The sequence below is a fragment of the Mustelus asterias genome, chromosome 17, assembly GCF_964213995.1.
Source record: "Mustelus asterias chromosome 17, sMusAst1.hap1.1, whole genome shotgun sequence".
Classification (NCBI taxonomy): Eukaryota; Metazoa; Chordata; class Chondrichthyes; order Carcharhiniformes; family Triakidae; genus Mustelus; species Mustelus asterias.
The window spans coordinates 63,125,018-63,151,271 of NC_135817.1; the positions used below are offsets into that span (position 1 = coordinate 63,125,018).

Below are 26,254 nucleotides of genomic sequence, written 5' to 3' on the forward strand. Positions count from 1 at the left end.
TTTCGTGGACTCAGCTGCACTTACCCGCCCGCTCACCATAACCCTTAATTCCTTTACTGTTCAAAAATTTATCTATCCCTACCTTAAAAACATTCATTGAGGTAGCCTCAACTGCTTCACTGGGCAGGGAATTCCACAGATTCACAACCCTATGTGTGAAGAAGTTCTTCCTCAACTCAGCCCTAAATCTGCTCCCTCTTATTTTCAGGCCATGCTCCCTAGTTCTAGTTTCACCCGCCAGTGGAAACAACTTCCCTGCTTCTATCTTATCTATTCCCTTCATAATCTTATATGTTTCTATAAGATCTCCCCTCATTCTTCTGAATTCCAATGAGTATAGCCCAAGTCTACTCAGTCTCTCCTCATAAGTCAACCCTCTCAACTCCGGAATGAACCTAGTGAATCTCCTCTGCACCCCCTCCAGTGCCAGTATATCCTTTCTCAAGAAAGGAGACCAAAACTGTACACAGTACTCCAGGTGTGGCCTCACCAGCGCCTTATACAGCTGCAACATAACCTCGCTGTTTTTAAACTCCATCCCTCTAACAATAACAACTTGAATTATGCAATTAAATGTGCCTGCCAAGGTGCTTCACAGGAGCAATATCAAACAAATTTGACTTTGCACCATGTACGAATATATGAGGGGGACTAAAAACTTCATCAAAGTGATGCTTTTTAAGGAGCAACTTAAAGGAGGAGGAGGAGGAGGAGAGAGATGGAGAGATGGAGTGGTTTTAGGGAGGGAAAAACAGATCTTAGGGGCCTAGGCAGGTGAAAGAATAGTCTTCAATCGTGGATTGATTAGAATTGGGGATGTGCAAGAAGCCAGAATTGGAGGACCACGGAGATTGTGCAGGATTGTGGAGCTGGAGGAGGTCATAGAGGCTCTGCAGGGAGTGTACCTGTGGAGGAATAATAAAGTCAGTGTGCACAGGGGTGATGAGTGAATGGGACTTGGTGTGGGACTAGGATACAGGCAAGTTTACGAAGGGTGTTGGGCAGGACACTGGTCAGGAAAACATTGGAATAGTCACGGTGGAATATGGTTTGAATGTTTCTGCTTGGGGTTTCCCAAGCGCAGAGAGCCTCAACCAAGCTACTATCTAATGGGGTTCCATGGAAATCAAGCAATTCAGTACTGGGAGTGAGGAATGAAGATTCTCCAAGACTTTACCTTTTGCAGTAGAAACCTGGAGCAGCTTGTGCTGCCTTAGGACACAAATGATATGCACAAACCTGGTTTGGAATGTTCCAAGTTTCAAAGGTTGAAAGATGATCTAATCAAGGTGATTAAGATGATAAAGGGATTCAATTGTATAAACACTGAGAAAACATTTCCTCTGATGGAGGAACCTAGAACAAGGGGGAAGCCATCTTGACATTAGGACAAGGTCAAGCAAGAGTTTAAAGAGCCAACTTTTTTCACAAAAGGGTGAGTGGAAATCTGGAGCATCGAAAAGCCGTGGTGGTGGATCAATTGAAATTTGTAGGACTCGAGATTGACGGAGTTTTGTTACGCAAGAATAGGAAGGGTTAGGGAACCAAGACGGGTCGATTGAGTTGAGTTATAGGTCAATCATGGTTTCTAGTAACAGAAGAGGATCAACGGTTTACTCTTATTCCGATGTTCCTTTACTCCTTTGCCAAGGCTGACACCTTGTGACTATTTTCCTATAACTGGGAAGAATCATGATGGCAGCAAATGATGTGCAGTAACTTTCATTGTTACAGGAGCAGAAAAGGGAAGGTGTGAAATGGATTCAAGCAGTTGGATTGTCAGTGAGCATTTTGCGGCTGTTCCCCACTGTTCTCTCCTCAGGATGAAATCACTTTGTAGTTTAAACTAAGTTTACTAATGGGAGGCAAATGGACACGCGCGCTGTCAAATCCATTATGTGCATGAGATTGAATATCAGGTTGGATAGTCTCATCCCAATAGATGCGGCACACAACAAAAATACACTGGCATCAAAGAGGTGATCTCACTTTTGCCACCACAATGGCCTCGACAGGTAAATGCGGCACCAATGTAACAGGAATTGCTTTTCTAAGGCTGTAATGTTTTTGTAACTGTTCACCTTCAGCAGACCACAGGACCATAGAATCCCTACAGTGCAGAAAGAGGCCATTCAACACATCGAGTTTGCACCGACTCTCTGAAAAAGCTTCACACCCATGGCTAATCCACCTAACCTACACATCTTTGGACACTAAGGGGTCATTTAGCATGGCCAGTCCACCTAACCTGCACATCTTTGGAGAGTGGGAGAAAACCGGAGCACCCGGAGGAAACCCACACAGACATAGAACCATAGAAAATTACAGCTCAGAAACAGGCCTTTTGGCCCTTCTTGTCTGTGCTGAACCATTTTTTGCCTAGTCCCACTGACCTGCACTTATAGAACCTTATAGAACATGGGGAGAATATCACTCAAGGCTGGAAACAAACCTAGGTCCCTGGCGTATGAGGCAACAGTGCTAATGACTGTGCCACCACGCCGCCATTGAGATACTGGAGGGAATTTTTTTCTACAGAAGTGTGAGTGCTTAAGAGTGGATGTTGTTGTAGGCGGGGTGGGGGGGGGGGGGGGGGGGGGGGGAGGTCTTAAAAGCACTAAAACTGATAATGTGCAGTGAAGCTGGCTCCAAACGTATCAACCTCGGCATTCAAACCCAGCACATCAATGGGAAGTGTTCTTAGAGATGTGGGTTGTCGATTTCAGCACATTGATATCACACAGGTATGTGCGGGTTCGGTTGATTGGACATGCTAAATTGCCCCTTAGTGTCACGGGGTTAGTCGGGTAAGTAAGTAGGACTATGGGGATAGGGCCTGAATGGGATCGTGGTCAGTGCAGACTTGATGGGCCGAATGGCCTCCTTCTGCACTGTAGGGATTCTATGATTCCATCTCACTAAGAGCGATATTAAGGTAGGTTTTGGGATTTAGCGATGGCTGCACCAGTTTTACAGGCTTCATGGAACTTGTCAGTGAAAGCAAGGAGAGAACACAGAGGCAATTGAGAGGGTTGAAGAAAGAACAGGGACATACTCCAGTAAATACTGAAGCTACACAGCTGCTTTGCTGTTTAACTCTGTGGAAGGCTTTTGCTTGCAGTACTTCTGCTGAGAGGTTAATTTCACTACTTTACAGGTGACTTCCACTACTTTGGAGGTTTGGGTGTCTGACCTCCATTCTGTTGCTGTAACCTGTCAGAGCAGCATGGATACTGGGGGGGGGGGGGGGGGGGGGGGCGGGGGGGTGCGGGATGGGGGCAGCAAGAAATCTGCTCCTCATGGACTCATCTCCACTGGGAAGAGGGGGTGGGTGAGCAGAGAGGTGCAACTTGGTGCAGGCCACGTCAGTAACACAGGGGCCGAAAGGCTGACAGTCAACTTCCTCAACTTGTCCAAGCACTGGTGTCTCAAGAGGGTCAGGATCTTTTGTCAATGGTAGCAGATGAGTTTCAGCCTGCTGGAACCAGGCCCGCTGCTGCTGGGTGGAGCTTCTGGCTATGCTTTACCAGTAAAATCACCACCATCCTCAACTCCTTTGCCTCCCGCATCTTTCAGGCCTCTGCTGGGGCCCCTCGCAGTAGCTGGTCCACAAATACAGAAGACATGCAACTGATACCACATTTGCCAGGGGCACTCGATTATGTACACTTCATCATTGATGATGGTGATTAGAACGAGCGGGCGCTCAGGTTTGCGTCTCTAGTTGGCTTCCTGCAGGGCATCATTGACTGCACCCATGTGGCAATTAAGACCTCCAAGTCTTCCTGGAGTACTCAGCAACCACAAGGCCTTCCACACCATCAATGCGAAGCTGGCATCGCAACCACAAAATAGATTGTTTTTGAAATAAAGACAGAAAATGCTGGAAATACTAAGCAGGTCAGGCAGCATTCATGGAGAGAAAAACTGAGTTAACATCGTTGTGGGATCTTCTGTATGGTTTGCCCAGTTAAAAGCGTTCATTTTAAGCTATTTCTGCCTAATGTGCCATGCTTTAAGCGAACTTAAACTAATTTGGCCACATCAGTTTGGAATTCTGGGTCCAGCCTAGAAACTTAGCTGCATTCTCTGAAAGTACAATGTAAGGTAAACAAAAGCTTTCTCATGGCCACAGAAACAAGTTGTTGATGCATCTGGAGATTGCTTGTACGCAACTTTTAATAATATAAGGATTCAGTTATATTGTAGACACATTTCGATGTTTAGTTTGATCCAGACTATGTTTTGAGTTGTTCGATCTCAGCGCTGACTTTTCACTGCTCTCTCTCTCTCTCATTCTCTCTCTCTTAAGTAATCCTTATTTCACTTTCTGTAAAATGCTTATAAAAGACGCTTAAATAAAGGAGTATTTACATCGGACCTGTTGGGCTTAAGTTTATTCTGAAGAAATAAGCAGATCCTTCAGTCGTGACATTTCATCATCTGAATATTTCCAGCATTTTCTGTCTTGATTTCAGGTTTCCAGCACATGTAGAATTTGGCTTTTTTTGGTGTGTGTAAGCATGATGCTTTTGCCCGAGGTGGGTGGTGGGGGCAATGGGGCAGAAGTAGAAGCGTTTTGAATTGAGTCTCAACTTCCATGCGCCCTTTCACCAAAATTCTTCTCATGATTCACTTGCATCCCATTGCTAGAAATGAGCTGGAGAATGCTTTGCTTTGTGGAGTGATTGTCATGAACACTGCTCTAAAATGATGCTTTGAGTGTGCGTGCTCATCATTGGGAATACCTACCTGCATGCACTCATTTCATCACCACATTTGATTCTTCATGCAGATGGCAACTCTTTTCATGGGTGAAAACATCACTGCAAATACCTGCATCATGTCCGTCATGCTTGAGATGGACTCCTCCAATCTCTCAGCAAGTAGGACTGGAAAGCCTGCCAGCACATTGCATACGCATTACTGTTTTACAATGCTGGATGTTTTTTCTTCAGTGTTTCATGGTACACGGGCATCACTGACTAGGTCAGCATTAATTGCCCATCCCTCATTGTCCTTGAGAAGGTGGTGATCTGCCTTCTTAAACCACTGCAGCCCATGTGGTGTAGGTACACCCACAGTGCTGTTCGGGAGGGAGTTCCAGGATTTTACCCAGCGATAGCGAAGGAATGGTTTCATATTTCCAAGTTAGGAAGGTGTGTGGCATGGAGGAGAATGTCCATGTGGTGGTCTCTTGGATCTGCTGCCGTTATCCTTCTTGGTGGTAGAGGCCGTGGGTTTGGAAGGTGCTGTGAAAGGGAGCTTTGCTGAGTTAGCCTTGCCGTGTGGCTGTGTGATATTTAATCCTGTCAGCGGTAGCTGAGAGACCCCCATCTCCAACCGAGGTTGCGCTGGTGTCCGATGCCTCCTCGGCAGTTGTCTGTTATGAGATTGATATAGGACCTACTCTGGATCTCGGAGTCTCCTGGGTGTAAGAAGAAATCAGGAAGCTCTCAGCCGAAGCTCTGTCATTGGGAAAATGCTGGAATCCATTGTTTAGGAAGTAGTAGCTAGACATTTAAAAGAAATGAATACAATCAAACAGGGTCAATACGGTTTTATAAAAGGGAAATAATGTTTAACACATTTTTAGGGATCTTTCAGGATATAATGAGCAGGGTGGATAAAGGGGGCCTATGTGATTCTTGCTGGTGAGAACCTCGATCAGTGATCAGGTAAGTGGAAGTGAGCCCGGACAATAGCATCTGGGGCTCACTAATGATATTTAAATCAACTACTGAATATTGAAATCGACTTTGGGCCCTTTATAGACACGAGGCCGATTTTACTGGCGAAACGGGGCTGTTAATATCGATCTTACCGGCTCCCCACGCCAATCGACCAGCGGGATGAGCTGGTAAGACCTCCCCCTATAATTGTTCTGTCGGGTTTTTTCACAGTTCAAGCCGTCACAGTGTGAACATTTCACATACTCATGCAATCCAAGTGACAGCATGGTGTCTTTTTTATCTTTCCAAAAATAATTAACTGGTCAGTTAGCTAAATACCGGAGAGGCGTGTCCACATTTGAACATTAATCATAATTTCTCTAAACTCTTAGGTGGCTGTGAAGGTCATCGATAAGAAGAAAGCCAAGAAAGACTCGTATGTAACAAAGAACCTCCGCAGAGAAGGGCAGATTCACCAAATGATCCGGCATCCAAATATTACACAGCTTTTGGACATATTAGAAACAGAGAACAGCTACTACTTGGTAATGGAGCTATGCACAGGAGGCAACTTGATGCACAAGATATATGACAGAAAAATATTGGAAGAAGCAGAGGTGCGTCGATACATCAAGCAGCTCACTCTGGCAGTGGAGCATCTTCACCGGGCGGGTGTGGTCCACAGGTATGTGTGTGTGTGTGTGTGTGTATCAGAACTCTTGTTTTAACAGCTCTATGTTCTTTGGTTCGCTGTGAACAACAATGATTGCGATCTTATACAACAGTCCAACGAGATGTTATCGCAATAGAGCATTGTAACCACCATAATGCCTACCCTGATTTGCTGAGTGGTTTTGTACTGAACATCAAAAGGACGTGTCAATACTTGAAAATGTTTCCTCAGAAATGCCTTGAAACTGCAGGTGGGATAATGGAAGGGCTTTGAAGTCTTGTTTTCTGTCAACCCTATTAAAGCTATCCAAAGAAAGTGGAAGATTAATGGAGATTTGATAAAGTAAATATTGACGGCATAGCATAACAAACACCTTTACTCAAACGGTGATTGTATTTGGCATAATCTGCCAAATAAGATCATGTAAGTAAAAACATTTTAAAACTGATGGTGTGGTGCTGTTATATTGATGGGAAAATTTATGAGAGAGATGAGATTCAGTGGACCGATTGGCTTTTTCTTCTGACATATTGGATGGAATTTTACCACCCCGCCCACCATGGGAATCGGAATGGGCATGGGGGGGGGGAGGGGGGGACACCATGGAAAGGTCCATTGACCTTGGGTGGGATTTTACGGTTTCGGGACGAGTGAGGCTGGAAAATGCCACCCATTTTCTTTGATGATCTGATAAATAGTTGTGCAGTATGTTACAAAAGTAACCTGGCAGATGCTGAAACATATATCCTTACTTTGTACATATTTATACAATCTTGTGCTTTGAATGAATAATTTACAATTCACAATTTAAAGCAGAGAGTAATTCCAACTCTTTTCATATTTTTCTGATATAATTAGTTAAACTTATTCTAGTGATCATTCAATGTGTTGGCCCTTTCCAAAGGATATGGTAAAACTCTTTGATGTTTTTAGATGCATTGGGCCACATTTTCATTTACAAGGTGGGAAGCTTGAAGATATTTCCCAACTCAGCAGATATGTCTCTATATAAATGACTCTGCATGGACTATTTTTACTCCAAGGGGTTGGGGGCGAGATCAACAGAAACAGATGTCCAGATATCTGTTTCTCCAGATGGTCTCATTATGAATACTTGTCTGATTTCCAAGATACACTAATGGGATTGGCTCAGCAGGGGTCTGTTTACAAAGATTGAAGTGGAGTGTTAGCTGTGAGTGATTGGCATCTTTATGAGGTTATAAGTTCTAATTTCTTTTTTCAATGCCAGTAATTTTATATAGACAAGATTAAGAGATACAAAGTAGGGTAATGGTTGTATCATTGAACCTATAAATGGCAGTGTCTGATTGACATTTGTATACAGTTGTAGGAGCATCAGACTTTTCAAAGATATTTGTAAATGTTTTTTTTCATGACCATCTCAAGACTTGCCATTGTTACTATATGGCTCATTGGTTCCACACATAGTGGATGCAGAGTGAGTAGATGTGAAGGATGCAAGGGGCATAGAAGCATGGAAGGGACATGGAGGGAGCATGGGGAATATGAGGGCCATAGAAACATAGAAAATAGCAGCAGGGGTAGTTCATTTGGCCATAAGAGCCTGTTCTGCTATTCAATGCTATTCAATGTGATCATGACTGATCTATCTCAATGCCATACTCCCATACTCTCCTCAAAGCCCCTGATGCCTTTATAGTCCAGAAATCTATTTCCTACTTAAGCATATTCAGTGACTTGATCTCCACAGCCTTATGTGGTAGAGAATTCCCCAAGTTCACCGCCCTCTGAGTGAAGAATTTTGTCCTCTTCTCAGTCCTAAATGGCCTACCCCATACCCTGGAACTTGACACCTTGTTCCAGACACCCCAGCGAGAGGAAACATAATCCATGCTACAGGGTTTACTGCCTGTTAAATACTTCAAAGAAGGTTTTGCCACTCAATCAAGTCTTTATGCTGCAAAGATAAAACTTATCTTCAATTGATTTCTCTGAAACCTTGTGCGGCATTTATTTTGGAAATGTGTTTGTTGCCTAGAAAGAATATTGCCTTCAAATCAGAGAAATATATAGAATGTATCAGACCAGGAAATAGCATTTTAGTCTCCTTAACTAAGGATTACCTGGGAGGAGGTGTAACAAAGGTTCACTCGATTGATTCCTGAGGTGAAAGGATGGTTTTGTCAGGAGAAATTGAGCAGAGTGGACCTTTATCCGCTAGAGTTTAGAAGAATGAGTGGGGTTGAATTGAAACTTATACATTTCTGAAGAGGCTTGACAAGGTAGGTGCTGGGAGGATATTTCCCTGGCTAGGGAGTCCAGAGATTACATTTTCAAAATGATAATTAACTCATTTACGACTGAAATGAGGCGCAAATTCTTCATTCGAAAGGTTGTGAATCTTTGGAATTCTTAATTTTGCAGGATACCTAGTCATTGAGTTTTTTCATGATGTGGAGATGCCGGTGTTGCATTGGGGTGGGCACAGTAAGAAGTCTCACAACACCAGGTTAAGGTCCAACAGGTTTATTTGGTATCACGAGTTTTTGGAACGTTGCTCCTTCCTTATCTGATGAAGGAGTAGTGCTCCGAAAGGACCAAATGGCTGGACTAGTAATCCAGAGGCCCAGGACAGTATCTGGGGACACAGGTTCACTTCCTACTATGGCAGATGGTGAAATTTGAATTCAATGAAAAAACTGGAATTAAAAGTCTAATGATGACCATAAAACAATCGCTGATTGTTGTAAATACCCATCTTATTCGCTAATGCCCTTTGGGGAAGGAAATCTCTGGGGACCTACATGTGACTCCAGATTCACAGCAACATGGTTGACTCTCAAATGCCCTCTGAAATGGAGGGCAATTATGGATGGGCAACAAATGCTGGACCCAGCCAGCGACGCCCACATTCCGGAAATTAATTAATTTGTTAACCTCTGATATATTTTAGTTCATCTGGCTGGTTTAAAAATGAAGGGATGAATTTTCTGGAGATGCAGAGTTTCTACCACTGGCATCAAGAGTGGGAGGTGATCACAACTTGGGACACTGGGAGGCGCATTGCCATCAGCGGCAGCACATACGCACACCCACTCAGTGGGTGAGGGTGAGTGAGGAAGCAGCCAGAGACTGGGAGCAGGATTTTCCCGTCCCGCCTGCCACGGGAATCGTAACAGGTGAGGCAGGACCATGCAAAGGTCTGTTGACCTCGGGCGGGACTTTCCAGTCTTGGGGCGAGCACGGCCGGAATATCCCGCCCTGGGAAAGAGCTGGACACGCACACAATGACCCACTCACACTCTGGTTATTTTTTATTCATTAGTCTTGAGTGTGGATGAGAGTAAGTAAGAAACCTGGGAGTAAGGCACACAGAAAATCACTCACTCATACACTCATTCACACACTCACTCATTCACACACTCACTCACTCACTGTCATTCACTTGCACTCACTCACTCATTCACACACTCACTCTGTCACTCACAGTCATTCACACTCACTGTCACTCACTCACTCATACACTTACTGTCAACTCTGTCACTCACTCACTCATACACTTACTCACTCACTCACTCACTCTGTCACTCACTCACTCTGTCACTCACTCATACACTTACTCACTGTCACTCACTCTGTCACTCACTCACTCATACACTTATTCACTGTCACTCTCACTCGCTCACTCACTGTTACTCACTCATACACTTACTTACTCACTCTGTCACTCACTTACCCTGTCAGTCACTCACTCACTCACTTCCACATTTGGACACTCGCTCTCTCTCCCTCACTCCCACACTCACAAACACTCACTCACAATTATGTGAGCCTATCAGCAGCAAACACGGGAGCGAAACAGCCTGTGACTGGAGGAGCTGCTCCTTGCAGAATCTTCCATTTTATCTTACCCATTTGAGCAGAATTTTAAGAGTGTCTCTGGGGAACACATAGAGAGGCGAGGCAGGCTATACCCCCCTCCCCCCCCTCCCCACCCCCCCTGCCCCCATCCCGTCATGGGCCGTATGTCGGATAAGCCTGTTCTGAACAATCCTTCTCAAAGTTCCAACTTGTTATCATCCACAATCTCTTTATTTGTGCCCCGTACACTCAGACCTAGGTCATTAATCTTAGCATTGTGCCATATTGTTGACTCCATGTTGCACTGTAACAGGCTTCCTGAATTAAGTTTCATTTCTTTGTTGTTGCAGGGATCTGAAGATTGAAAATCTTTTACTGGATGAAAAAAACAATCTAAAATTAATAGGTACGTCCTGACAGCAACTGTTCAGAGCTGGGTAGCTCTCAATTCAAAGGAAAACTGGAAGGGAAAACTAGACTCGAAAGACTCAGAGTTAAACAAAAATTCGAACAGTGTTTGGGGGGAGAGCAAAGGCAGAAATTGAAATTGGGAGGAGTCGAGACAAAAATGCTAGAAATAGTAAGTCAGAATGCTAAGAAAGGCGCATCATGTCAGTTAGTATTCAACAAAGAAGAACCACATGTTGGCCTGTCTTTTCTCTTTTAGATTCTGATCAACCTGCTGCGTATTTCATCATTTTCTGCTTTTTTAAATATTTGAGTTGTTAAACCCATTTGGAGTATTGTGAGCAGTTTTGGGCCTCATATCTAAAGAAGGATGTGCTGGCCTTGGAAAAGGTCCAGAGGAGGTTCACAAGAATGATCCCTGGAATGAAGAGCTTGTCGTATGAGGAACGGTTGAGGACTCCGGGTCTGTACACGTTGGAGTTTAGAAGGATGAGGGGGGATCTTATTGAAACTTTCAGGATACTGCGAGGCCAGGATAGAGTGGACGTGGAGAGGATGTTTTCACTCGTAGGAAAAACTAGAACCAGAGGGTACAACCTCAGACTAAAGGGATGATCCTTTCAAACAGAGATGAGGTGGAATTTCTTCAGCCAGAGAGTGGTGAATCTGTGGAAATCTTTGCCGCAGAAGGCTGTGGAAGCCAGGTCATTGAGTGTCTTTAAGACAGAGATAGATAGGTTCTTGATTAATAAGGGGATCAGGGGTTAGGGGGAAAAGGCAGGAGAATGGGGGTGAGAAAAATATCAGCCATGATTGAATGGCGGAGCAGACTCAATGGGCCGAGTGGCCTAATTCTGCTCCTATGTCTTATGGTCTTATGGTCTAAACAGTAAACTGTGAAATGTGTTCAGGAAAAATCACCAGAGTTCTGAGATTCATGAATGGTGAATTTTGGGCGGCACGGTAGCACAGTGGTGAGCACTGCTGCTTCACAGCTCCAGGGACCTGGGTTCGATTCCCGGCTTGGGTCATTGTCTGTGTGGAGTTTGCACATTCTCCCCGTGTCTGCGTGGGCTTCCTCCGGGTGCCCCGGTTTCCTCCCACAGTCCAAAGATGTGCGGGTTAGGTCAATTGGCCGTGCTAAAAACTGCCCCTTTGTGTCCTGAGATGCGTAGGTTAGAGGGATTAGCGGATAAATATGTAGGGATATGGGGGTAGGGCCTGGGTAGGATTGTGGTCGGTGCAGACTCGATGGGCCCAATGGCCTCTTTCTGCACTGTAGGGTTTCTATGATTTCTATGATTCTGACGGTGAGAGATGAACTGGTGGCAGTGGATGCAATTTGTAACGACATAACAATATTCGCTGCACTTCACATGCTATTCATTCTGGAAAGCGCTTGCAAGAAGTTATATAAATGTATGGCCAGGATTTTACATTTGCTCAGGCAGGCACATTCCCGACCTGGAAGCAAAATCGCGCGGGAAGGTGTCAGGTGCGAATCCCGACATCATTGTGCATTTCGAGTCACAGAGGTTTATAGCATAGAAACAGGCCCTTCAGCTCAACTTGTCCATGTCACCCAGTTTTTACCTCTAAGCTCATCCTAATTTCCCGCATTTGGCCCACATCCTCTATACCCATCTTACCCATGTGACAGTTTAAATGCTTTTTAAAATACAAAATTGTACCCGCCTCTGCTACTGCGTCTGATAGCTCGTTCCAGACACTCACCACTCTCTGTGTGAAAAAATTGCCCCTCTGGACCCTTTTGTGTCTCTTACCGTAAATCTATGCTCTCTAGTTTTAGACTCCCCTACTTTTGGAAAAAGATGTCGACTATCTACCTTATCTATGCGCCTCATTATTTCATAGTCCTCTATAAGATCACCCCTAAGCCTCCTAAGCTCCAGGGGAAAAAGTCCCAGTTAATCCAACCTCTCCTTATAACTCAAACCATCAAGTCTCAGTAGCATCCCCAGTAAATCTTTTCTGCACTGTTTCTAGTTTAATAATATCCTTTCTATAATAGGATGACTAGAACTGTGCATATATTCCAAAAGTTGCCCGATATTTCAGTCGGCAGGTACATGTGAGAGTCGGAGATACACCTTCTGACAATCAAGCAGCCTCTTTAACCCCATTAAGGGGAAGATTGAAGGCAATTTACCTGGCCCATCTGCTTTTACAGTTGGTGTGCAGGCCAATTGGCCAGGTGGCCCTTACCTTTGAGTTCGATCCAGGGCGGGATGAACTGTCTGAGCCGAAAATGGAATTAAAAAAGGCTGCCTGGGGACTGTGTTTTGTCCTGGAATGTGCTGCCGAGACACACTTTGCTTAATATTTCCGTCGCTATTTATTTGCCAGAGTCAGCAGCTCCCTGAGAGAGCTCCGCAGTGGCTGTCCCCCTGAGTGAGGGAGCACATTAGAAGCGCCAGCCCACACGCTCCCTTTGCTTAGTGCCCACCCTCGCCAGCAGCGGTCAGTCTTTCGCACAGTGCGATTTATGCCAGCTGCCAATAAATTGAACAACCACTGGAAATTGAGCTCTGAGGGTGACTGTGCATGGGAACGTGTTTCCTGCTTGTTTCTAGACCCGTTGAGCGCGTGCACTCGATGACTGAAAATTTCAGCTCCAAATTTCACAGTTAATTCTGTAAGCGAAAGAATAATGTTACATTTTTAGCAGTCTAGCTCACTGCTGCGAATGCAGACTACTTTGGAATTACTGGATCTTTAATTCAATTGTTTTTTTTTCCAAATTTCTGAATTTTTAAAATCAAATGCAGATTGGGACGGCGCGGCGACACAGTGGTTAACACTGCTGCCTCACAGCACCAGGGGCACGGGTTCAATTCCGCCTCGGGTCACTGTGCGTGTGGGGTTCTCCGCGTCCCCGTGGGGTTCCTCGGGGTGCTCCGATTTCCTCCCACACTCCAAAGATGTGCAGGTTAGGTTGATTGGCCAGGTTAAATTGCCCCTTAGTGTCAGGGGGACTAGCAGGGTAAATATAGGGGGCTATGGAGATAGGGCCTAGGTGGGATTGTCGGTGCAGATTCGCTGGGCTGAATTGCCTCCTTCTGCACTGTAGGGATTCTATGTTCTGTTCTATGATTCTATGACATTCAGATTCAGATATCAGCAAGGAGGCAACGTCTTTGAATAAATACAAACAGATATAGGATGAAACAGAGATCTTGGCCTATATTGTCCAGTCCTACCTCTCACAGGAATCGCCGAGGGCAGGACTGATAATTTGACAGGCAAGCAAAAGGTCTGTTGACTTTGGGTGGGAATTTTCGGCCCCAGTGCGGGCTGGACCGGAATATTCCGTCCCTTGCTGAACATGGGATTTGACTACTTAAGTTTACTAGGAAGTTTTTAGTGACTGATTCTTACTGTGAGAGGCTGCGAACTGACAAGACTGAGAAAATGAATGTTTTTGCATTTGGTCCATGTATACTAATCGTGATATTGTGAGAGTGATTGTATTGTACAAGTGCACATTCATCTTGATATTCCTTCCCTTGGCTTCACCAGATTTCGGACTGAGTAACTGTGCTGGTATATTGGGCTATTCTGATCCTTTCAGCACTCAGTGCGGGAGTCCGGCCTACGCAGCGCCAGAGCTTTTAGCGTGCAAGAAATACGGTCCCAAAGTGGATATATGGTCAATGTAAGTGCTTTATCATTTTGAAACTAGGATTAAACAATACTTAATCAGTGAAAACTTTATCATCTTATCTTACTCTGATAAGACGTGCTGGTTAGGTGAATTGGCCTTGCTAAATTCTCCCTTAGTGTACCCGGAGTGTAGTGACTAGGGGATTTTCACAGTAACTTCATTGCAGTGTTAATGTACGACTACTTGTGACAACAATAAATAAACTTTAAACTTTAAACCCCCACAAGGTCCATGGGGAATTACCCCGATTGATCTCTCTTTGGGGCTCATTGAGTACAGATTCCCCTGGTAACAGGCCCAGGACTGGGCCTGCTGAAGTGTAGTCCCAGGCAAGGCTCGTGTGTATACCATGGTATGATTTTACGTTGCATTCTGTAATAAATTATGTTCCTTTCCAGTCAGGCTTCCTGAATCATTACATTTAATCTTTAAAATTATTACATCTTTATGTTGATTAAGGTTCGGACGCTTATTTTGCATTCAGTTTCACTGCATTAATGACAGGAACATAGGATTTAGGGGCAGAAGTGTGCCATGATATTTTTTTCCAGATAAATGCTGTATGCAGTTATTTTTCTGAAGTGTGTTAGGTCCTGAATCATGTTTTACAGAGATGTGAAGGTGAGCTGGATTGGCCATGCTAAATTGCTCCTTAGTGTTCCAAGTTGTGTGGTTTAGGGGGTTTGATGAGGTAAATGTGTGGGGTTACGGGAATAGGGCCTGGGTAAGATGCCCCGTCGGAGAGTCAGTGCAGACTCGATGGGCTAAATGGTATTGTAGGAATCTATGATTTTATAAAAACTGTCCCAGTCCAATCTGAATGGCATTCCTAATCGTCTAAATCTTTCCCTCAAAAACCCTGAACGAGCTTCAATGTCCAATAATGATGATTTTAAATTTCTTTAGCTAATGTCAGCATTACATACATAATCACGAGAGATCGGAGGGGGAGTAGACCATGTGGCTCACCAAGACTACTCCACCATTCAGTATGATCATGGCTACATTTAGGCTTCAACTCCATGTCCCTGCCCACTCCCCATATCCCTTAATTCCCTGAAAGATCAAAGATCTGTCTATCTCAGCTTTAAATATAGGCCAGGATTTTCTCGCCTTTTGTGGTGGGACCTGTCATGGGAGATTCGGCAGTCCAGCCAAAGGTCCACGGCTGTAGTCAACAACTCAGAGAATTCCAAAAGATTCACAACCTTACAAGTGAAGACATTTTTCCTCATCACAGTCCTAAATGACCAACCCCTTATCCTGAAATTGTGCCCAATGTTCTAGATTGCCACAGTAAGAAGTCGCACAACACCAGGTTAAAGTCCAACAGGTTTATGATAGCCAGCCAGGGGAAACAACCTCTCCGAACCTTGTATGTTTCGACAAACCAACTCACATTCTTCTAGACTCCAGAGAATTCATGATGTCTGCATTTAAGACAGAGGTTCTTGATTAGTAAGGGGATCAAAGGTTCTGGGGAAAAGCCAGGAGAATGGGGTTGAGAAACGTATCAGTCATGATCGAATGGCAGAGCAGACCTCGATAGGCCGAATGGCCTAATTCTGCTCCTATATCTTATGGCCCTGGGCTGTGTTGCTGCGTTCACGGCCTGGTTCAGCTGTAGATTCATAATGAATGTGAGTTCTCAGCGATTGGGGAAGGTGTTGGATCATGGGGTGAGTTGGGGTGGGGGAGAGGGAAGGGAGTAAGTTATATGCTCACCAGGTGGTGGCACATGTGCTAAAACTTTAATTTTTCTTTTTAGTGGTGTGAATACTTATGCCATGCTGACTGGTACTTTGCCATTTACGGTGGAGCCATTCAGCCTGAGAGCTCTGCATCAGAAAATGGTGGATAAAGACCTTAATCCCCTCCCTGTCCACCTCTCATCAGGTAAGATGTAAGGATTTACTACGGGTTCAGGCGCCTCAGCATTTTAAAGGAAAACCTCAACTGGGAGATCCAGTTATCAATTTGTGGTTTGTCTTTATATAAATTTAACCTACATACCTGATCTCAGGCTTGGTGCAGCATTTTATCTGAAAATTTCCTGTGTCAGGGTAGTGGATGTATTTTTTTGGACTTCAGTTGCAATTCTTTCAGGTGTCGTTTTAATACAGATGCTTCAGGGAACGATTTGTCCAGAATTAGCGAGGGTGAGGAGTCAACTTGAAGACAGGCCTCTCTCAATGAAGCTCTTATCTGATGTGTAGAGGAGAGAGGAGGTTGGCCTAGAAAGCCTCAAGGCCAACCTAACAAAAAATAAAAGTAAATTGATTTGATTTATTATTGTCCCATGTATTTGCATACAGTGAAAAGTATTGTTTCTTGCCCACTATATAGTCAGAGCATACCGTTCATAGAGAAGCAAACGAGAGAGTACTAACTGTAGTGTTACAGTCATAGCTAGGGTGTAGAGAAAGATCAACTTAATGCAAGGTAGGTCCATTCAAAAGTCTGACAGCAGCAGGGAAGAAGCTGTTCTTGAGTCGGTTGGTATGTGACCTCAGACTTTTGTATCTTTTTCCCAATGGAGGAAGGTGGAAGAGAGAATGTCCGGTGTGCGTGGGGTCCTTAATTATGCTGGCTGCTTTGCTGAGGCAGCCGGAAGTGTAGACAGAGTCAATGGATGGGAGGCTGGTTTGTGTGATGGATTGGGCTACATTCATAACCTTTTGTAGTTTCTTGTGGTCTTCGTCAGAGCAGGAGCCATACCGAGCTGTGATACATCTAGAAAGAATGCTTTCTATGGTGCATCTGTAAAAGTTGGTGAGAGTCGTAGCTGACATGCCAAATTTCCTTAGGCTTCTGAGAAAGTCCCTAATCGCTCTATGATTAGGGGCGTTGGTGGGTTTTCTTAACTACAGTGTTGGCATGGGGGTACCAAAACAGGTTGTTGGTGATCTGGACACCTAAAAACTTGAAGCCCTCGACCCTTTCTACTTTGTCTCCGTTTATATAGACAGGGGCATGTTCTCCTCTATGCTTCCTGAAGTCGATGACTATTTCCTTTGTTTTGTGAACATTGGGAGTATCCAAGTATCCTCTGGAGCAATGACAACACATATCTTCATTTCAAAAGTGGATGAAAAGTACAATTTTTCCCCATCTTCTCTTGAAGGCATTGTCTCCTTGTTGGGATATGATTTTCAAAAGAACAGTATCTGTTTTTTTCATTTTTACTCCATCCTTAAAGTTACAAAGCCAAAGCTCAGAGTGGACCAGGCAAACCCAAATCCATTCCTTGCTTGCTTCGAAAACCAAATTCAAATTCCAATTGAATCCAATTCGTCGTCCCCACAAGAGAGACAAACAAGATCCAAGCTGAGGCGTTGCACCCCATCTTGGGTTCGATCTGATGCTTGATCTTAGCCAAAAGGCCGAGAAGTGGCCATTAAGCCTTGAGTGTGTGCATCGATAATCAACTTAACTATGGGTGAAATGCAACCAAGCTCAATTTTGTCCTCACACACACTTACTTTCAGAAGGGGCCACTGTATGGTAACCATGAGCTAATTTTGGCTCATTTTCTTCTTCCTAATGCAAGGGGTCTGAGACCAATTGTGGAAGTCTCACCTGTTGCATGGTAAAAGGTTGGGCAACTAAGCATAGGCTGGAGATGAACTAGTCACCTTCCTCGCCTGAATGGATCAACTACTCACCAGCTAAACCATGGGTTTCCTCTGGTTGCTCCGGTTTCCTCCCACAGTCCAAAGATGTGCAGGTTAGGTGGATTGGCCATGCTAAATTGTCCCTTTGTGTCAGGAGGATTAGCAGGGTAAATGCATGGGGTTATGGGGATAGAGCCTGGGTGGGATTGTGGTTGATCCAGACTCGATGGGCCGAATGGCCTCCTTCTGTACTGTGGGATTCTATGATTCTATGATGAACCATTAGGGGGACTACCATTGTATTGTTAATAAGAAATAGCTGAACTCACTGACTGAGTAATGATTAAACTGTGTACGGGATATGGGTATCACTGACAAGGCTAGCATTTATTGCCAATGTATAATATTTGAAAATGTATTATTGTCACATGTGTTGGTATACAATGAAAGGTATTAAGACCATAAGACCATAAGACATAGGAGCGGAAGTAAGGCCATTCGGCCCATCGAGTCCACTCCACCATTCAATCATGGTTGATTTCAACTCCATTTACCCGCTCTCTCCCCATAGCCCTTAATTCCTCGAGAAATCAAGAATTTATCAATTTCTGTCTTGAAGACGCTCAACGTCTCGGCCTCCACAGCCCTCTGTGGCAATGAATTCCACAGACCCACCACTCTCTGGCTGAAGAAATTTCTCCTCATCTCTGTTCTAAAGTGACTCCCTTTTATTCTAAGGCTGTGCCCCCGCGTCCTAGTCTCCCCTGTTAATGGAAACAACTTCCCTACGTCCATCCTATCTAAGCCGTTCATTATCTTGTAAGTTTCTATCAGATCTCCCCTCAACCTCCTAAACTCCAATGAATATAATCCCACGATCCTCAGACGTTCATCGTTTCTTGCGTGCTATACAGACATAGCATAACATTCATAGAGAAGGAAAGGAGAGACTGCAGAATGTAGTATTACAGTCATAGCTAGGGTGTAGAGAAAGATCAACTTCATGTGAGGTGGGTCCATTCAAGAGTCTGATGGCAGCAAGGAAGAAGCTGTTCTTGAGTCGGTTGATACATGACCTCAGACTTTTGTACCTTTTTCCCAGCGGAAGAAGGTGGAAGAGAGAATGTCCGGTGTGCGTGGAGTCCTTAATTATGCTGGCTGTTTTGCCGAGACAGCGGGAAGTGTAGACAGAGTCAATGGATGGGAGGCTTTTGTCCTTGTGAAGGTGGTCAACAGCATAGCATTTGAGATTCACCTCACCGTCAGAGCATTTATAGTGTCAAGTATGCAGCAAGCTAATGTGAATCAATTGAACAACCGTGAAGCATTTCAACAACTTGTGAAGGTTGGCTAAGCTGGCTCTCCTTTGTTGCTTGCTTGGAGCATTTGAGGAATGTAAATGTAGTGGGTCAGAATTTGAAGCTTGGCTACATAAATTGAGTGTTTTTCAGCACATAGAACTCCCCCAGCAAGCACCTTGCGATTCAAAATAACTTAATACCGTCTCAGGGCAATGCACGAGCACCATTTCCAAGACAGATTGAATCCAGAAGCAAGTTAACACCAAAAAAGAAACAGAACGCAGACAAATGTGGTTTTGCATGTTGTAAGGGATCTTATTCTCTATCACTGTTCAATTTTTATTCTGTGCATGTTTTAATCAAGAGTGGTCACTAACCTTCCAATGAGGCTCACAATCTGAGCATCGACTTGTTCAAGAGCCACTTTCACAGATCAATTATAAACCACCACAGCAGATCCACTTTACTACAGTTTGATTTTTAAGCACAGTTTAGCTTGGACTCTGATTTTAACTCTTGTTTGAGTGGATAGGTTTTGAATGGGTTAAAATCAGACCCAATTTCCTTCTCCTGCTCCCTCCAAACTGTTGACTGCAGTAACATGGTTATACCTGGAGGTGTTGTGGCATAGTGGCTCTTACCTCTAAGCCAAAAGCTCCAGATTCGAGACGCACACCAGGATGTGACAGTCAAGGAAGCTGCGTTCATAACGCAGCCTAACAGGTGGAACATCATCCTGCAAATGCTTCCAACATATGCCAGTGACAGGCAGCTTGAGTGGGACTGATTCCTGGTCAGACATGGGACAGAAGGAACCTCCACCACCATTATCCACAGCTCCAGACTGCAACAAGCACTAAAACTGGAATGGAATGGATTTGGGTTTGCCTGGTCCACTCTCAGTTTTGGCTTTGTAACCTTAAGGATGGAGTAAAAATTTTTTTAAAAGACTGTTGTTTTGAAAATCATATTCCAACAAGGAGGCAATGCCTTCAAGAGAGGATGGGCAAAAAATTGTACTTTTTCATCCAATTTTGAAAGGAAGATATGTGTTGTCATTACTCCAGAGGATACTTTTATTTTTTGTTCGGTTAGCCTTAAGCCAATCTCCTCTCTTCTCTCCGCATCAGATAAGAGCTTCATTGAGAGAGGCCTGTCTTCAAGTTGACTGCTCACCCTCACTATCTGGACAGATCCGTCAGTCTATCCATTTGCTGGCCAGCGCGGGACCCTCGCACTGCTGGCCCTCCAGCACCCCCACTGCCCCCACGGTTCCATTGCGGCCCACACAAGCACTCCTGGGCCAGCTCCGATCACTCCCCCGTCCCGGAGCGCCCCGATCTCCAGCCCACACCTCCCGTCAGCAGTGGCGATCCCCCCACCCTGGCAGACCGCCCCCACTGACCCCGCCCACAATAGGCCCCACCCCGTGGCCACGTCCACTCTCCAGGTCCTGCCCCCTAGGTCCTGCCCTTAAGCCCCACCCCTTTGGCCCCATCCTCTTGGCACTGCCCAATACCCGGTGAGCACCACTCCCCGCCGCCCTACCCCCTGGGGGGACCCAATTGCACTCCCCCTTCACTCTAACGGGGTCTCCCGCTAGTTCCCCGTAAGTGGGAGCTACTCTAAACCCCGCCGGAGTGAAATACTCCTGGCGGGATGGGAGATGCTATTGGGCCTGGAGAACTCCATGCTGGGCCCAATAATGACATTTAAAATACATTTAAAAAAAAATTTAAATTACTTACCTCTCTTCCTGCCGGTTTCCAGTGTGGTCCTGAATGCGCCTGTTCTCCAACTGTGGAAGACGCCCGTGCATCGGGAACGCATGCGCGAATCTCGCGAAATGGCCGACACGTGATTCTCCCATCCCGACCCACACGTTTTTTGATGCGTCGGGGTGGGAGAATCACTCCTTATATCTTTCATTTTATATTGGCAGGAATTTTCCGACTGTTCACTCCGGCGGAATTCTCTGATCCCGGGTTGGGGGGAGCAAATGGCCGGAAACTTCCAGCCATTGACTCTCTATATCACAAATCCACTGCTCCAGTGCCCATTATAGCGATGGAAAGTTTTCAATGATTTCCTTTCTATTCCTGAGATTAGAAAAATATTCATTCTGATCTAGTTCTTCACCTCCATTTTAATATCCATTTCCAAATATTTTTTGTCCCATGGGCTGTGCAGCTCACCTTAATAACGCTGGTTTGACATCGGCTGGTGTTACGTGTCCAGTTCATCCAGTGCTTCTGCTCAATTGTCCCTGAGTAGGAAGTGCTTTCCCTATTCTTAACATTAAAGTTTAAAGTTTATTTATTAGCGTCACAAGTAAGCTTACATTAACACTGCAATGAAGTTACTATGAAAATCCCCTAGTCGCCACACTCCAGTGCCTGTTCGGGTACAACGAGGGAGAATTTAGCATTGCCAGTGCACCGAACCAGCGAGTTTTTCAGATTGTGGGAGAAAACCGGAGCACCCAGAAGAAACCCACGCAGAAATGGGGAGAACATGCAGACTCAGCACAGACTGTCACCCAAAGCTGGAATTGAACCTGGGTCCCTAAGCACTGTGAAGTAGCAGTGCTAACCACTGTGCCCATAATGCAGCACAAAAGGAGGTCTTCCGTGTTCCGAGTTGCCACCAGCTCTTTCAGAGGGGCCTGGCTGAAATTGTGAGATGGGCATAAGGGGAGAATTCCCCAGAGAGCAAAGAGTTTAGCTCTTGCTTCCGAAAATTGTCAGTATGTCCGATTCCGCTGGTGATGGCGAGCAATGGACATCTTTTCACTGTGTTGACAATGTCACCAACATATAGCGGAGGTGTCTGGGAAATCATGATGTTACCACGCTGTGACCTAAACCATTGAAATCCTTGTGCCCCATATCACAGCATTACCAGAATAACTCCAAAATCCAATGTGGGAAAAGCGCAACTAAATTTCACCCAACGCTATGAAATTCATTCCAATTAGTTGGCCTCATTTTATGGTAGGTGAGATCTGTCAGATACTATCAGTTTCAACAACTGATACACCGTGGAACCTACTGGAGCACTGTCATAATGAGTCATGTCAAGGCTGACTATAAATAATATGATCCCACTGTGCCTGGAGTCTGTTTTAAATTTATGTCACTTCACTTTCTCATTGTGTTAAACAAAGCAAAGTGGATCCAGACATGGACTAATAGTCCTTATCAAGCCACTATTTTTTTTTAGAAAGAGGCCATAATGTATGACATATGTTACAGATTTTTCCATTTTATAGCTAGGAATTTTGTTATGTTTTAGAAATATAACTGCGAACAAGGGACAAAGTACGGGTCGCCGCAGGAAATTTTGAAAGCTGATATTTTGAATATTTTACTGAAACGTTAGTTGTAATTTTATTGAGGTGGCAGTTTCTTTACTGCAATTAGTTTCATTCTCTGTAGTAGCAGATTCCCATGATGACACCCCAGCTGAATTCAGCTATTTCCTAGTACATGTGTGGAATTTAATGCCCTCCCTCAAGGCCGGTTTGGAGGTGGGTGCATTTAATCATATGAGAGGGTACTGGGTGAGGATACCACCCCATCAAGGCAGGGCAATCATCATGCAGGAAGTCAGTTGTGGACCCCCCAGGATGGCATCACCCTGCCCCTGCTGTCACCCCTTCCTCCCCCCACACACACACACCCGGCTATCATGATCCCACCCTTAACCCCCTCCCCCCCACCAACCCTCTCTCACCTGTGACCTGTATCCCTCGCTGATCCTGGATTCCTGACAGCTGTCATTATTGGCAGCAACCACTACTCCCCAGTGGCATTGCCTGCAATGAATAGCTTCTGGCCTCTGAATGGCCAGCACCCCTCAAGGGATTGGATTTACACCCGTGGGGCACTTGAGAGCGGCACGGTGGCATAGTGTTTAGCACTGCTGCCTCATAGCCCCAGGGACCCAGGTTCAATTCCAGCCTCGTGTCACTGTGTAGAGTGTGCACATTCTCCCCGTGTCTGCGTGGGTTTCCTCCAGGTGCTCCGGTTTCCTCCCACAGTCCAACGATGTGCGGGTTAGGTTGATTGGCCATGTTACATCAATCCTAGTGTCAGGGGGATTAGCAGTGTAAATATGTGGGGTTACAGGAATAGGGCCCTGGGTGGGATTGTGGTCAGTGCAGACTTGATGGGCCAAAGGCCTCCTTCTGCACTGTAGGGATTCTATGATTCTTTGATCGGGGGACAACCCGCCACTGATCACTTAAGTGCCTGACTGACACTTAATATGGTGCATCCACCCCATAGGAAGCAATATGGAGCTCTCTCTGAATCTCTAGTCAGCAGGCAAAACCCCCGTCATCTGAATTAAGATCTGCTCCCTGGATTTTCCATATTCAAGGAGGCAGATACACATCTGGATCGGTCTGTCCTCTTCAGCACTAACCCCGGACATACTCCTTTCCACCTTCTTCTGTCGGGAAAAAGATACAAAATCCTGAGATCACCTATTCAAGAACTAGGATGCTACCGGGACTTGATGGTTTGAGTTATAAAGGGAGGCTGGATAGACTGGGACTTTTTTCTCTGGAGCGTAGGAGGCTTAGGGGTGATCTCATAGAGGTCTATAAAATAATGAGGGGCATAGATCGGCTAGATAGTCAACATCTTTTCCCAAAAGTAGGGGAGTCTAAAACTAGAGGGCATAGTTTTAAGGTGAGAGGGGAGAGATAGCAATTTTTTCCCACAGAGGGTGGTGAGTGTCTGGAACGAGCTGCCAGAAGCAGTAGTAGAGGTGGGTATAGTTTTGTCTTTTAAAAAGCATTTAGATTGTTACATGGGTAAGATGGGTATAGAGGGATATGGGCCAAACGGGGGCAATTGGGACTAGCTTAGTGGTAAAAAAAAAGGCGGCACGGACAAGTTGTGCCGAAGGGCCTGTTTCCATGGTGTAAACCTCTATGACTCTATGACTCAGCTTCCTCCCTGCTGCCATCAGACTTTTGAATGGACCTACCATATATTAAGCTGATCTTTCTCCTCACCTAGCTATTACTGCAACACTATATTCTGCACACCCTCCTTTCCATCTCGCCTATGTACTCTATGAGCGGTATGTTTTGCCTGTATAGCACGCAAGAAACAATACTTTTCACAGTATCCCAAAACATGTGACAATAATAAATCTCTGTGAAGACGATGCGTTTCTATTTTCATAACCCAGGTTTCCCAATGCCTTCCTTCATCTCCAAATTAAAGGAAGACGGAACGGAGGCAGGAAATCAGCAGAGAGAGAAACTTGTAAAAGTATTTTCCTGCACACTGAACTCCCCCTTTAACGAAGCAGTTCTCTTAAGACATTTTTTTAAATGCTACGGAACAAAATTATACCAAATTATTCTGCTTATATATGTGCGGATGAAGCTGTGGCAAAGCAGAACGCCTGGCATTTTGCCTATGCCACTCTACCAGTGTTACTATTTTAGTTGCGGCTGGAGGCATTGTGGTAGCCCAATGCATTGGAGTAGCAGCAGATGTTTGGCATTAGGGCAGTGCTGAGGCGCAGATTCCAAGTGGAGGAGGTGGGTCTTACTGAATGGCTAAAATAGCACCAGTGTTTTATGCCACAGACATTTCTGCACTGGCGTGAACATATTAAAAATTAAGCTATAGTTTATAACAGAAGGCGCAAGTCAAGGACAGATTCATTGAAGACTATTTGCTTCTTCTAGCATTTAGGACCCATTCAACACTCTTGTTTATATTGTTTTAATTCCCTTTCTGTCAGACGGCCAAAACCCTTTATTCCCGGTCGACTTGAGAATCACTTCAATTCTTTTAATTAAATAAGGAATATGCTTCTGTGCCATCTTTCCTTACATTTTCACAGTAATAAGTGGTGGCATGGTGCATTAGCTCATGAAATCATCTACATACATTGCATAATGTAGGTTTGACCATCTAAGCTGGACTATGAGATGCTACCGCAAGGCTATTCCTTTCTTGCAGGGAAACAAGTAACCCAAAGGCATAGACTGGCCAATGTCTGACTAAGGACAGCATTGATGGAGGCTTGGGAAGAGAATTCACTTGTCATAAATCACAGCAACATTTAGTGAATGGCAGAGAGAAATAGGAGAGTAATAAATGGAAGAGAGAAGAAACTTTACCCTTAAATGAAATTGTATTGCTGCAATACTCAGCTTTATTTAGGAGAGACAGTGGTGTAGTGGTAATGTCACTGGACTAATAATCCAGAGACCCAGGGTAATGCTGTGAGGACTTGGGTTCGAATCCCACGATGGTAAATGGTGAAATTTGAATTCAATCTCGAATTAAAAGTCTAATGAGGATGATTAAACCATTGTAGCACAGTGGTTAGCACTGCTGCTACACAGTGCCAGGGACCTGGGTTTGATTCCTGGCTTGGGTCACTGTCTGTATGGAGTTTGCACGTTCTCCCTGTGTCTGCGTGGGTTTCCTCCGGGTGCTCCGGTTTTCTCCCACATTCCGAAAGACGTGCTGGTTAGATGCATTGTCCCGAACTGTGGCGATTAGGGAATTTCACAGTAACTTCATTGCAGTGTTAATGTAAGCCTTACTTGTGACTAATAATTAAACTTTGTCGATTGTTGTAAAAACCCATCTGGTTCACTAATGTCCTTTAGGGAAGGAAATCTGCCGTCCTTACCTGGTCTGGCCTACATGTGACTCCAGAGTCACGGCAATGTGATTGACTCGTAAAAGCCCTCAGGGGTGGGCAATAAATGCCAGCCCAGCCAGCGATGCCCACATCCCATGAACAAATTAAATAAAATCGAAATCTACTGAAAACAATGTTTCAAGCTGGAAATGGTGAACAAAGGTATTTTTAAACTCAGGGTTAATAAATTTCATATCTGACAGGTGAACCCTTGCATGCTTCCTTTATGCAGTTAATATTGATAATATTATTCGCTGGTTGTGTATGTTCATATGAAAATTGGTAAGTTTATAGGGGGTATTTTCCCATCCCACTTGTCACGGGAATCGTAGTGGGCAGAAATGGGGAGGGGGGAGTCATGCAAAGGTCCGTTG

At 44.8% G+C, this 26,254-nt stretch overlaps 1 protein-coding gene across 1 annotated transcript in view; it reads left to right on the forward strand.

The window, feature by feature from the left end:
• The window catches only part of hunk (hormonally up-regulated Neu-associated kinase), a 54,273-nt gene that overhangs the window by 6,203 nt on the left and 21,816 nt on the right, over positions 1-26,254 (forward strand). The window contains exons 2-5 of the mRNA XM_078232033.1: positions 6,065-6,357; positions 10,539-10,594; positions 14,137-14,272; positions 16,050-16,177. Coding sequence (XP_078088159.1) covers positions 6,065-6,357; positions 10,539-10,594; positions 14,137-14,272; positions 16,050-16,177 — 613 coding nt within the window. The remainder of the gene's footprint in view (positions 1-6,064; positions 6,358-10,538; positions 10,595-14,136; positions 14,273-16,049; positions 16,178-26,254) is intronic.